This window comes from Geotrypetes seraphini, chromosome 1 (assembly GCF_902459505.1).
Source record: "Geotrypetes seraphini chromosome 1, aGeoSer1.1, whole genome shotgun sequence".
Taxonomy (NCBI): Eukaryota; Metazoa; Chordata; class Amphibia; order Gymnophiona; family Dermophiidae; genus Geotrypetes; species Geotrypetes seraphini.
Window position 1 is genome coordinate 299,389,723 of NC_047084.1, and position 14,743 is coordinate 299,404,465.

The window sequence follows — 14,743 nt, forward strand, 5'->3', positions numbered from 1 at the left end:
CCAAAGAACTATCCTTCTTGCAGGAAGGCCTGAAGAAAGGCTTGGCAGTCAGATCTCTTAAGGTTCAGTTAGTCAGCCTTTTCTGCTTCAGGGCTAGAGCAGGCAATATGTCTGTAACTTCTCATCCGGATGTCTCTCAGATTCTTGAAGGGAGCGTTGAGGCTCCGCCCTCTGGTGCAGCAGCCATTTCCTACATGGAATCATAACATTGTTTTACAAGCTCTCTCTAATTCCCTGTAAGAGCCTTTATTGGAAACATCTCTCAAGGATCTTATTGGGAAGACAGTCTTCTTACTAGCAATCACCTCAGCAAAGAGGGTGTCAGAGCTACAGGCTCTATCATGTAGAGAGCCTTTTCTCAGAATCACGGAAGCAGGGGTGTTCTCTATTTCTGCCAAAAGTGGTTTTAGCATTTCACATCAGTAAGAAAGTCGACTTCCTACATTTTGGTTCATGGGCAAGAAGAAGTAGGACAAGGTTTTGAGTTGCTGGATGTTAGGAGAGTGCTTCTCCACTACCTGGAGGTGACAAATAACTCATCTTTCAGATCATCTGTTTGTCTTATCCAGCTCTAATCATAAGAGAAGACCAGCCTTTAAGGCTTCTGTATTACAATGGATACACGTGGCTATCTCTGCAGTGTATATTGGCTGTTGTAAGTACCTGCCAGTGGCCTTGAAAGCTCACTCCACCAAAAGTGTGGCTTTGTCTTGAGCCATGTAAATGGCTAAGCTGCCTGATTAAATTTGGTTCACTCTCCATACCTTTATGAAATTTTAGAGTAGATGTGAAAGCACAAACACAAGGATTTTGGGTCCTTGTTGCTAGTCGCAGGCTCATCTGTACTGCCCAAGAGACTGCTCTGGTATATCCCATCCATAAGAAACCGTATGCTGTTTGCACAGAAAGTAAGGATTAGGTACTTACCTAGATAATCCTATTTCTTGTAGAACAGCATATGATTCCTTATGCCCCGCCCTGTCAGATGACTAAAATGCCTGTGTTGGAGTACACTCTGGGTTTGAATTTTCAGCAACTTGCCTTATGGCAGCCCAAAAATTTGAGAAAATAATTTTTGGGTAGCAGAATATTGGAGTCACTCCAATTAAAGTACTCTGTTTGCAAAGAGCTATAAAGCTGTTAGTATAAGTTGCACACAGATGGGTGGAGAGGTTGAGTCCACCTTTACTTTACCAGTTCTTATTGAATGTTTACTCTCTTAGTTTTCTTGTGCAGAGCAGATTGCAATTAACATCACCTCCTTGTTGTAATTTCTCTCTTTTAAAGATTATCACTTGCTTTGGTTCAGACTGAAGAGAGAGAGCACTGCCCAAATAGACAAAGAGGCAGAGTTGAGAAAAATGATTGATATCTTCTGCAATCCAACTCGCGAGTTGGGGTATCAAACTCATCCGTAAGGAATTGTATGCTTAATACCAAGTCTGAATTAGCAGGTCAGAGTGGTTTACAAAATTAGTAATTTGTGTAAGCTTGAAATCTTTTGGTGGCCCTCGGAGCTTTCTCATATTCACATTGCGGCCCTTTATATGTAAAAGGCTGGAGAACATTACAGTAGAGTATATGGATCTCTGGATAAGAAAAGGACAAGTCAAGCATTTTCTTAAAAGCACACCTTTTTAAAAGAAGGAATGTTTAGAAGTTGACAGTCTCTTCATCTAGATGTGCATCTACCAAGAGAAAGAGGAATCAAATTAGACGTATACTCAGGATCCAAGCCATTTACAATTTTGAAAACAAAACAAGTCAGCTTGAAGGTAACTTGAGCCTAAGTTGGAAGCCAATACTAGCGGTAGAGAAACAATCAAATTATTTCTATTTAAAAATCAGTCTTGCTGCTGTGTTGTTCAAAAATTGGTCTTCTCCAAAGTGTAATGGATACACCATTGTAAAGTATGTTGAAAAAAAATTGATGATTTTACTAATACAGCAAAATGGCCCTTAGCTGTTTCAGTTTTTAAAAAAAAAAATTTTTTTGTATGTTGTTAATTTGAAGTTCAAAGATCAGAGAGGAATCCAAAATAATACCTAGCACTTCAGCTGAACTTTCAATTAGCAAAGAATCTTCATGATTTAAACGTGCTGCTTTAAGAAAAGATTCTTGATAGTAACCTACATGGCTGGCTTTTACTAAACCGTGGTAGAGCTTCTTACCATGGGCTAGTGAGGTAAATGCTTCTACTCTCATAGAAATTGAATGAGTATAAGCATTTACCTTGCTGGCCCACAGTAAGAAGCTCTATTGTGGTTTAGTAAAAGGAGCTCAAAATTTATTTTTGGTAGTATTTAATTTTAACAACTCGTATTTGAAAAAGTCCAATGTTTAATCTTATTAATAGAGATTGCAATTTTTCATATCTATAGATGTTGCCATCAAAATAAAGATATCATCAGCATAAGAATAAAAATAAAATAAAACCTCCCTTATCTAAACTAATAGACTATAATGAAAGCATAAAAATATTGAACAATACTGGAGCCCTGAGGGATTCCTCAAAGTGGCTACCAAGACAGCGTTTCTTTTTGTCCACATAAGATCTTTCAACAAGACATTTTTTTAAACCAAACCAAAACTATCCCAGTAAAATCCAAATCAGTTTTTCCAACATGAGATGTTGCCTGCTATATTAAGTGCTCCTTTTCTGTATATGTGATCTGAATACTGAAGGAATACTTAAGAATGGTGATAATGACATGATATAAAATATAAAGGATAATGGAATGAATATAGAAAAATATAACAAAAAAAAAAAAGATTGTGTTCATTTTGACCTGGGAAGACTGGGAGCTATTCCAGTGCCATTTGAAATTGCATTTGGCTATTGTGTTTGGTCCAACTATTCCTAAATATTTTAGTATCTTTGGGATAATTTTGTTGCTATGTTAGGCATGCATGCTATGTATGAATATCTAAGCTGTATATATCAGTATGTTAATTGACTCTTGCCATTGTTTTGGGTTTTTTTTTTTCATCCTTGACCCAGCTGCTCTCTGGAGCTGAAGATTCCTTTGTACAGATATGGAAACTCAGCCAAATCCTTGAATCAGATACTGTTGAGGTACTTTGAAAGGGCATGGCTTACTAAGCATGCATGTAGAACTCAAGAGCATAAAACGAACACCTGATCAATGATTAATCAAAAATTTCAGAAAATAAATCAGATTTCTTTGCATTATTTGTACCTTATAGATACTGTATTTGAATTGCTATCATACCCCTTTCTCTCCTATCTTTCAAGACTGACATGTTTAGCTTTTTGAGTTTCACTTCATAAAATTTATTATAGATCCCATCTGGATTGCCTCTACTTTCTGTCATTCTGAGGTGCAGCTTCCTAATTTGGACACAATATTCCAGATGAGGTTGTTTTAGAAGTATACTTCTTTGCATGCTGACATCACCTTAGCTTGCCACACTGTTTAGAAATCTTGAGACAATCAGTTTTGATCATGTCAATCTTTTTGCCTTTCTTGATACTTGACACTCGCTCTGTTCATGTTCATACTGTATATTGCTTACATTAGAATATGAGTCAAATTATTGAAATTGCAATGATAAAGGAAAGTGTGACGTATTTGTTTTTTTAAACAGTAACCATCTGTATGTAAGAGTTGACAGAAAGCTTTTGGGCCAATCCCACCCTAAGGTCAGAGGTGATGACAGAAATGTCATATGTCTGAGAGCATAGTTCTAGTTAAGTGTATTATACAAGTGATATACAAAACAAATTAGTGATGAATACATACATTTTATTCAGAGCCATAGCAATGAGAAAGATGAAGAATAGAAGGAGCAACCAGGGACACTGTTGATTTTTGGGATCAGTGCAAACATACCAGATGGCAAAATGATTGAGACCTGACACTTGACACTGTTTGCATTAACTGTAGACTACACAGTTATGTAACTGAAGGAAAAATGTAGCTTTGGAATAAAATTTCATCTGTGGTTACTTGGCTAGCAGACCAGCATATTCACAGTTATATTCTTTGTTGACAAGCGGGATGGCTCTGCTACCCAAATGATGAGGTCATCTGATGACACAGATATGGATATAGCCCTTACAGATCAGAAAGACCATAAAGATGCTTCTAGATTTTTTGCATAAAATGTATTTTTATCAATGCATTATTGCTGAGTGTGAAAACATAAAAGTTGTAGCTATAATACCAAGAAATTTGCTCCATTAAGCAAAAATAATAGCAAATCTTTTTAAAAAACGGAGCTTTATGTAATCGGTGGCTTTGAGGGATCCCAGGATGGGCTTAAAAATTTTTTTTTTCTGATCATGCACACTCATATTCATGGGATAGATAGAGTTTGCACATTTTTTCCAACTTTAGGTTTTTTTGGACAACCTTTGTGTAAGCCCACCAAAACCTTCTGTTCCAACATATAGGTGACACCTGCAGGCAAAAGAGCTATTGTTGCGGTGTACAGTTGAGTATAGTAGGTTGTGGGTGAGTTTTGGAGGGCTCACCTTACAGTGTAAGAGGATTATAGTGAGATGTGTACCCTATACCTTTTATGTGAAGTTTATTGCAGTGCCCCTATGGTGCCTTACTGATCTGCTTGAATGTTTTTGTGGCTAGTCTGCTAAGAATATTGGTCCCTACTATGTCCCAATGGATGGTTTTTGTGTGCTTTTCATTTGGATGCCTTTTTTTTTTTTGTTCAAAAAGATAGAAACAATGAGGACGAACACATCGCTCTCCTCTGGACCCTCTCAAGTGTTGCCATACCTTAAGAAGGATATGGCAACACTTGAGAGGGCCAGAGGAGAGCGACACGAATGATTAAGGGCATGGAAAACCTCTCATACACTGAAAGATTGGAGAGACTGGGGCTCTTCTCCCTGGAAAAGTGGAGACTCAGAGGAGATATGATAGAGACCTACAAGATCATGAAGGGCATAGAGAAAGTAGAGAGGGACAGATTCTTCAAACTTTCAAAACATATAAGAACAAGAGGGCATTCGGAAAAATTGGAAGGGGACAGATTCAAAACAAATGCTAGGAAGTTTTTCTTTACCCAGCGTGTGGTGGACACCTGGAATGCACTTCCAGAGGACGTAATAGGACAGAGTACGGTACTGGATTTCAAGAAAGGATTGAACGATTTCCTGCTGGAAAAAGGGATAGAGGGGTATAGATAGGGAGCTACTGCGCAGGTCCTGGACCTGTTGGGCCACCGCGTGAGCGGACTGCTGGGCACGATGGACCTCGTGTCTGACCCAGTGGAGGCATTGCTTATGTTCTTATGTTCTTATGAAAATGGCCATTAAAAAAAGATACTTTTTCTGGTTTGAAAATGGGTTAATTCATCAACTGGATTTTTGGACATTTTTCCCCAAATTGGAGTTGGATGTCATATTGAAAATGGTCCTCATTGTCTTCCATTATAACTAGCAGCAGAAACTGTAGGTAGGATCCAGCCAATGGAAATAAATTGAAGCTGGAGGTCTGGAAGGCAGCTCTAGTCAAAGGAAGGGAGGAAGTGATTTAGAGGAAGTTGCTGTGCTGTAGAAGTGAAGTTACTGCATGTGGAGGTAGCAGGGGGAAAGGGCAGAGGAGAAATAAAGACCATCCCAAAAATGCCCCAGTATATTTCTAGGGGAGAAGAAGTACCAACAGCTGCAGTATACAGTACATACACTAATTCATTATAACATTGCCTTTCCACCTGTTTCCCCTCTCATTTCACATACGAATGCATTGACATGAAGAAGAATCGGAAAGAATACTTTCTCCACTTGTTTAGATATTATAATTTATCTTATCCCAGGATAAGCAGGCAGCCTATTCTCACATATGGGTGACATCATCAGCGGAGCCTGGATGTAGAAGCTCGCAAGCAAACTTGCTTGAAGAAACTAGAAGTTTTGAGTCGACCGCACCGCGTATGCGCGAGTGCCTTCCCGCCCAGCTTAGGGCGCATCTCCTCAGTTCTCAGTTTTCCGCGGAGCCGAGAAGTCTGTCTTTGACTCTCTGCATTTAACTTTGTTACTTTGTGCCTCCTCTACACAGCGGTTTGTGTTTTTTTCTTCACAAATCACTATTTTTCTTTTATTATTAAAAAAAAAAATTTAATTTCTTCCATGTGGCTTCCGGGGTAGGCCGCTCGGCACAGCCCAGGGGCTTCAATTTTGCGGCGGCTATTTTTCCTCCTATGTCCTGGCCAGCAACGGGCTTCAAGAAGTGTAGCCAGTGCCAGTGTGCGATTTCTCTCACGGACCCACACCGTTGATGCCTCAAGTGCCTTGGGCCTGACCATCAACCGAAGTCGTGCGAGCGCTGTGCTACTCTTCAACCTTGAGCCCTTAAACGTCGTCACATTTTAGTGGAGAAGCTCTTCGGGATGGATTCTTCCTCCGCTCCCTCGAATTCGAAGGCAGCCTCGACCTCACCTTTGACCGAGATTCCTCCTGCTTCTTCTGCTTCGACCTCGAGCCTCATCAGACCTTCTTCGTTTGCAGCGGCTCTCTCCTCAATGACTCCTGCTGTATCTTCCCCTGTATCATCCGGTCAGATAGCTCAGCAGAAAGTTCCAGCGGTGGTGCTTAAGGTGCCTAAGACTTCCAAGTCAAAGCACATTTCCACTGCCTCTGTGGAACCTCCAGCCAAAGCAGGTGGACCGGTTGCAGATGCGGATCCATCCTTGCCAGCTTCTTTCCAGACCATGTTGGAGAAGCAATTCATTCAGTCCCTTATTAATATGGGACCGAAGCTTCTTCCTCTCATCCAGCCTGGGCATTCTGCAGACTCCTGTGAGGTCGAGCCTCTTCCTTTGCCTCAGTCTGAGCTTGCACACTCTTTGCAGGGAGCAGAGTCTTTGCAAGTGCCTCGGCAGGAATCCTCACACTCTAAACAAGGAGCAGAGTCTTTGGGAGTGCATCGAGGTTTCTCCACCAAGCCTCTGGAGCTTCGATCCACAGCCTCCAGTCCTATCCATTCCTTGGTATCATCGGCTGCTTCTGTCTCCGAGGCGAAGTCTCCTCGATCTTCGAAATCTGCTTCCAAGCACCGTTCTCACCAAGGATCGAGGCATACTTCCAGGCATAGTTCTTCTTCTAAAGAACGTCCTTCTTCAACTAAGCCTCGATCTACTCCTACTTCTACTAGACCGCTGACTCCTCGATCAAGGTCTCCACTTCCACACCTCGAGGATTCAGCGGTTTCGATTGCTTCGTCCAAGTCTCCATATTACATTACATTAGTGATTTCTATTCCACTTGTGCCTTGCGGTTCTAAGCGGATTACAAATTAGAAGATATCTGGACATTACCAGGAGAATTATATAACAAAGATTCATGTACATTACATGATACAGTTGAGAATTACAAATTAGAGGATATCTGAATTTATCCGATTGAATTACATAGTAAAGATTCAAGTACTTACAAGATACAGTGGAGAATAACGATATATTCGGATAACTGAAGAGGATTACCTAACATTGAAGGAAGAAGTTTATTGGATACATGTGGTAGATGCTTATTTAGGAGTCTGGATATTTTTTGGTAGGTATGGTTCGAGGGATTGACTAATGTGTTATTCACGGGGGAGAAAGCATGTACGAGTGGGAGGAGATTAGTAAGTAAGGACGTGTTTTTTGAATAGAACTGTTTTGATTTATTTTCGAAACACTTTGATTTCTGTTGTTTTGATCATCAGTTTGGTGATGGTGGGGTCAATTTTCGCTGCCTGTGTTGCTAGAAGGCTGTCGTAAAGTTTCTTACGTCGTGTACCATTATGAGGAGGGAAGGTGAATAGGTTCTGAGTTCTCCTTGATCTGGGTGAGCGGTAGCGGTATAGGCGATTGTTTAGGTAGCTGGGGGCAGTACCATGGGTTACTTTAAATAGTAGACAATAGAATTTGAATTGAGATCTTGCTTTTATCGGAAGCCAGTGAGAGTCTACATAGGCGGGAGTGATGTGGTCAAATTTGCTAAGAGAGTAGATGAGTCTGATGGCTGTGTTTTGAACAGTCTGTAGTTGTTTTATCATGTTGTTTGGGCATTGTAGGTAGAGGCTGTTGCAGTAATCTAAGGTACTAAGTGTGAGGGATTGTACAATGATTTTGTAGTGTTCTTTGGTAAAGAATTTTCTTATTTTTCTTAGGTTTCGCATGGTGAAGAATGCTTTTTGTATGATTTTGTGGATTTGTGTCTGCATTGTGCAGCATCTGTCTAATTGTATTCCCAGAATTTTGAGAGTGCTCTGTATTGGATATTTGGTTGCATTTATTTCCATATTCTTTTGATGCCTTTTTTCCTGCCGAAGCTTCATCTTCGACCCAGGCTGTCTCGACAACTTCGAGACCTTCTTGAGGCAAAGCATTGGCGGATCAGCTATCTTTTTCATCTTTTCTTTGTCAGATGGCTGTTGACTTGGATCTTCAATTAGATGCTGGTTCCAAATACTCTAAGGAGTATCTCGAAGTCATGCATCTTCCTCAACCTCCGGTAGAGTCACTTAAGCTTCTTCTTCACATGCATTTTTCTCAGACTTTGCCAGATGCCTGGAGACCCCTTATACCATTCCAGCTGTTCCAGGCAAATTGGACTCTAAATATAAAACTCTCCATCACAAAGGATTTGACAACTCACAGTTATCTCACCAATCCCAGCTTGTGGAGTCATCCTTAAAGAGGTCCCATCCTTCCAAGGTTTATGCCACTGTTCCTCCTGGAAGGGAAGGGAAAACTATGGACAAATTTGAACATCGCATCTATCAAAATTCTATGATGTCCTCTAAAGTCCTTAATTATAATTTTCATTTTATTACTTATTTTGAGTTCCTCATTACTCTTTTGCCTAAATTTTTGAGTTATTTGGATACTCAAAAACACTTTGAATTTCAAGAAGTCATAGCTTCTCTATCACAACTCAGATTACATCTCCTCCAGTCTTCTTATAATGCCTTCGAGTTGTCTGCCAGGGCGGCCTCTTGTTCTGTAGCAATGCACCGCTTCGCTTGGCTTCGTACCATTGACATGGATCCTAATCTCCAGGACCATTTGGCTAATATTCCTTGTGCAGGCAATGATCTCTTCGATGAATCTGTTGAGGCAGCCAATAGAACATGAAAAATCCTTCACTTCTATTGTCAGACCTAAGCCAAAGCCAGCTCCTGCTAAACCTGCACACCCTACTCCAATTTAACAGAGGCGTTTTGCTCCGAGAGCGGCTCCTTACAATCGCCCTCCTCCTAAGCAGCAGAATCAGAAACAACAAAAACCTTAACCTTCTGCTGCACCTAAGGCTACACAGCCTTTTTGACTGTTTAAAACAGAGCATAACCTCCACCGTTCTGTCTCTGTCCTTTCTTCCCCCTATTGGAGGTGGTCTCCATCATTTTTACCACCGATGAGAGACAATCACATCCGACCTCTGGGTGCTATCCATCATATGGGAAGGATACTCTCTTCATTTCACTCAGGTTCCATCAGAGCTTCCTCCAAGAGAGTATCCTTCCAGTCCATCCCAGACCGCCCTTCTTCAGGAAGCTCAAGCTCTGCTTTGTCTCCATGCCATCGAACCAGTTCCCTTGGAACAGCAGAACAGGGGTTTTTACTCCCGTTACTTCCTTGTTCTGAAGAAGACGGGCGATCTGCGACCCATTCTGGATCTTAGGGCTCTCAACAAATTTTTAGTCAAAGAAAAATTTTGAATGTTGTCCCTGGCATCCCTTTATTCCCCTTCTAGATCAGAACGACTGGTTATGCTCTCTGGATCTCAAGGAGGCCTACACTCGTATTCCCATACATCCGGCCTCCCATCAATATCTCAGATTTCGGGTGGGGAATCTACATTATCAATACAGAGTGCTGCCCTTTGACCTGGCTTCCTCTCCCAGAGTGTTCACCAAGTGCCTGGTAGTGGTAGCAGCAGCTCTAAGGAACCATGGTCTTCAGGTATTTCCCTATCTAGACGATTGGCTCATCAAAATTCAACATCTCAGGGGGTTATTGTAGTGACCCAATGGACTACGTGGTTCATACAAAGTTTGGGATTCAAAATCAACTTTCCCAAATCCCACCTTCAACCCTCCCAGAATCTACAATTCATTGGAGCTGTTCTGGACACTGTCCAACTCAGAGCATTACTTCCGCAACAACGTCTGGAAGCTGTTCTTCAACTCTGTCATACATTGTCTTCCCGCTCTTCCATCTCAGCGAGACACATGATGGTACTTGTAGGTCACATGGCCTCCACAGTACACGTGATTCCGTTTGCCAGACTTCACCTCAGAATTCCTCTGTGGACCCTGGCATCTCAGTGGAAGCAGGTTTGCGACCCACTTTCTCAACATATAGCAGTCACTCCTTCATTGAGACAGTCTCTCCACTGGTGGATGCTCTCTTCCAATCTCTTGCTGTTTCAAACGCTGTCCTTACAACAGATTCATCAACTTACGCTTGGGGCGCTCATCTCGATGGTCTCCGTACTCAAGGCCACTGGACCAGTACGGATCGTCAGTGTTACATCAATCTGTTGGAACTCAGAGCGATTTTCAAGGCTCTCATGGCTTTTCAACATCTTCTTCACGACCAGGTAGTCCTCATTTGCACAGACAACCAAGTCACCATGTACTATGTCAACAAACAGGGAGGAAGCTCTGAAGGTTTGGGACTGGGCAATCCGCCACAACATCTTTCTCAAAGCTGTCTACATCCAAAGGGCGAAGAATTGCTTGGCGGACAACTTGAGTCATCTTCTGCAACCTCACGAATGGACTCTCCATTCCTCGCCTCTTCATCACATTTTTTCACAGTGGGGAACGCCTCAGATAGACCTCTTTGTAGCTCCCCACAACCATAAACTGCCTCAGTTCTGCTCCAGGATATACTCTCCTCATCGCCTCGAGACAGATGCCTTTCTTCTGGAATGGACAAATCTCTTCCTCTATGCATTTCCTCCATTCCCCCTCATTCTCAAGACTCTGGTCAAGTTGAAGAACGATCGTGCCACCATGATTCTGATTGCTCCTCAGTGGCCGAGACAGCCTTGGTACTCCCTTCCACTTCAATTCAGCAGCAGGGAGCCATACCTTCTACCAGTTTTTCCATCTCTGCTTACACAGAGTCAGGGATCTCTGCTTCATCCCAACCTGCAGTCTCTACACCTGACAGCTTGGCACCTCTCAACATGACTCCTCTTCAGTTTTCTCAATCTGTAAGAGACGTTTTAGAGGCTTCTAGGAAACCTACCACTAGACAATGCCATCACCAAAAATGGACTAGATTTTCTACGTGGTGTTTTTCTCATGATAAGGAGCCTCAACATTCCTCCTTATCTTCGGTTTTGGATTATATTTTGTACTTATCCACTTCTGGCCTCAAGTCTACATCGATCCGAGTCCATCTCAGTGCAACTGCAGCTTTCCATCAGCATATTGAAGGGAAACCCCTCTCTGCTCATCCGGTGGTTTCCAGATTCATGAAAGGACTTTTCAATGTCAAACCTCCTCTCAAACTGCCTCCTGTGGTTTGGGACCTCAATGTTGTTCTTGCTCAATTGATGAAGCTTCCTTTTGAACCAATTGATTCGGCTCATCTGAAGTATCTCACTTGGAAAGTGGTGTTTCTCATTGCCCTCACTTCTGCTCGAAGAGTCAGTGAGCTGCAAGCTTTAGTTGCTGATCCACCTTTCACTGTCTTCCATCATGACAAGGTGGTTCTCCATACTCATCCTAAATTCCTGCCTAAAGTGGTTTCAGAATTTCATCTCAACCAATCCGTTGTTCTTCCAGTGTTTTTTCCAAAGCCTCATTCTCATCCTGGAGAATCAGCTCTTCATGCTCTGGACTGTAAACGTGCTTTAGCCTTCTACTTGGAACGCACCAAACTACACAGAACTGCTCCTCAACTTTTTGTCTCCGATCCAAATAAGTTGGGACATCCTATCTCTAAGTGTACCATCTCCAACTGGATGGCTGTTTGTATTTCTTTCTGCTATGCCCAGGCTGGATTACCCCTACATAGTAGAGTCACAGCCCATAAAGTCAGAGCAATGGCAGCTTCAGTAGCCTTCCTCAGATCTATGCCTATTGAAGAAATTTGCAAGGCTGCTACTTGGTCCTCGGTTCAAACTTTCACTTCTCACTATTGTCTGGATGTTTTCTCCAGATGGGATTGCCAGTTTGGCCAGACAGTATTACAAAATTTATTCTCCTAAATTGCCAACACTCCCACCATCCCATTCTGGTTAGCTTGGAGGTCACACATATGTGAGAATACCTGCCTGCTTGTCCTGGGATAAAGCACAGTTACTTACCGTAAAAGGTGTTATTCAGGGACAGCAGGTAGCTATTCTCACAACCCACCCACCTCTCCTGGTTGGCTTCTCTGCTAGCTATCTGAACTGAGGAAGCACGCCCTACGCTGGACGGGAAGGTCCTCACGCATGCGCGGTGCGGTCGACCTGAAACTTCTAGTTTCTTCAAGCAAGTCTGTTTGCGAGCTTCCGCATCTGGGCTTCGCTGATGACATCACCCATATGTGAGAATAGCTGCCTGCTGTCCCTGGATAACACCTGTTACAGTAAGTAATTGTGCTTTCTCTTCGTACAGATTGAACACTGCCACTCGGAGTGTGTCACTGATGTACAAATCTGCGGCTCTCGATTTTGTGACCCTGAAGGCAACACTTTTGCTGTGACAGGCTATGACCTCTGCGAGATCATCCGATACATCCAGATTTGAGTGCCTGAACAGAAGGCAGAATTTCCTGAACGTGGAAATGGTGCTGGTTGCTCTAAGGAGGTTCAGATGTTAGGCAGTGTGCGTAATCCTTGCAGAGCTCATGGAACTGTAGATCAACAAATGGACAGAAGCCAAGTGCTGAAACATCTAAACATACAAAAGTCTAAGTGATTCTGCTAGATCTGAGTACACAAGCATATACTCCTTCCCTTTAGTTTATCAGATTCCTTAAGCATTTGGTTTGTAATCTATACAAAATACAGAAAACAATTCCTGCACCTTGATTCTTGCACTAAGTTGAATCGCTCTGTATGAGTTCCAGAGAGTTTTAACCAGTATCTTAATGATATTGTCAGCAATACGATTTGGCTCTTTTTTCAGCAGTTCACTTGAACCCCAAAGTTTGTGTATAATAAAATAATAGCTGGGGAAATGTGCAGGGGCTTATCTGAATATGAACTCCTAGAGAAACCTTAGATCTTGGATGCATTGTATAACAGGACAAAACTTCTACAAACTAAAGCTAACCACAGGATTCAAATGAAATTATTTGAGAGATACTTATTTTGGAAACAGTAGGGTAATGTTTCGGGGGGTGGGGGGATGCAGAGATTTTTGTATATTACATTTTTTAGATACCAACAGAATTTTTAGATTAATAAGAAAATTGCAAACAAACCTCTTTAGATCAGTTATTTTATGATTTAAAAATGATACCTAAAAAAATACTCTGCCCTATTGAATCGTGAAATAAAAATCAGTCCAGTGTCTTATTAGTCGTTATATTAGAATCCATCATATGTTGTACATTTTGCATTTAATATTTTCAAATAATTTATCTTGAATCATTTGTATTAAAGGGAGAGGTGCATTGTATATCCTCTGTATCCACTGTTAACGGCATTAGAATTTGACTATATGCTTTCATAAAGGCATATATAGGTCTACTGTATATTCAAACAACATGGCCAACGTGTTTTTAAAATGTTGGCTACATAATATTTATTTCTATTCTATATATTCATTGCTGCTATCCAGAAAGCATGTAGTGCTGCATATACATATATATTTATTTATTTATTAAAAATTTTTTTGACTAAAACCTAGGTGAGGCACAACATAACATACATAAACCCAATCTCCATATACATGACAAATATTCCATACTCTTTATGAATATAACACTGACCCTTATGATTTAACAGAATGTTCAAATAATGAAAGCCTGTGCAAACATTTGGGTACAGTGAGCCCTCCGAATCCACAGTTTCAGTATCCGCAGATTTGGTTATTTGTGATTTTTTTTTTTTTTTTTTTAATAAAGCAGCATTCCAGACCTTCCTCCCGGCATCCCAGACTTTACCTGGTGGTCTAGCGGGCTTTCAGGGCAGGAGCGATCTTCATGCACTCCTGCCCCGTGCAGATCACTCATAGCAAATGGCTGCGGGGAGTTCCCGTCATAGTCTCGAGAGACTATGAGAACTCATGGCAGCCATTTGCTATGAGTGATCTGCACGGGGCAGGAGCGTAGGAAGATTGCTCCTGCCCCAAAAATCCGCTAGACCACTAGGTAAGGTCTGGGATGCAGGGAGGTGGGGGTGGGTCATAGCTGGCCCAAAAGTTATTTGTGAATATTCAATATTCACGGGCCGGCTTTGCCCCTAATCCCCGCGAATACGGAGGGGGAAGTGTATTAAGTAATCTTCAAAAATGATCTATATTGCTACATAGGCATAGAGTACCTGGCAAACCATTCCATAATTTTGCGACAGCCACTAAAAAAGCTGACTGACTTGTGGTTACATAATATACAGTATCTGTCATCAACCACAAGCTGTGGTGACCACCACTCACTCTACAGATAGTAGCAATATTTAATTGCTATCCAAATAGCTATGCGGTTTAAGTTAGGACAGCATTTTTTATGGCCTACCTTGATCCACATAGGTATCTGGGTAATGGCTGAATATTTTTGACTGTCCATAGAATAGGCAGATCACGCACATGCCACATTCATTCT

At 41.7% G+C, this 14,743-nt stretch overlaps 1 protein-coding gene across 4 annotated transcripts in view; it reads left to right on the forward strand.

The window, feature by feature from the left end:
- WDR54 (WD repeat domain 54) overlaps positions 1–14,063 on the forward strand; it is a 91,113-nt gene extending 77,050 nt beyond the window's left edge. For all 4 annotated transcript variants that reach the window (XM_033954451.1, XM_033954459.1, XM_033954469.1 and 1 more), the window contains 2 exons: positions 3,003–3,077; positions 12,592–14,063. In XM_033954451.1, coding sequence (XP_033810342.1) covers positions 3,003–3,077; positions 12,592–12,723 — 207 coding nt within the window. In that variant the 3' untranslated portion in view covers positions 12,724–14,063. The remainder of the gene's footprint in view (positions 1–3,002; positions 3,078–12,591) is intronic.
- The last annotated feature ends 680 nt before the right edge of the window (positions 14,064–14,743 follow it).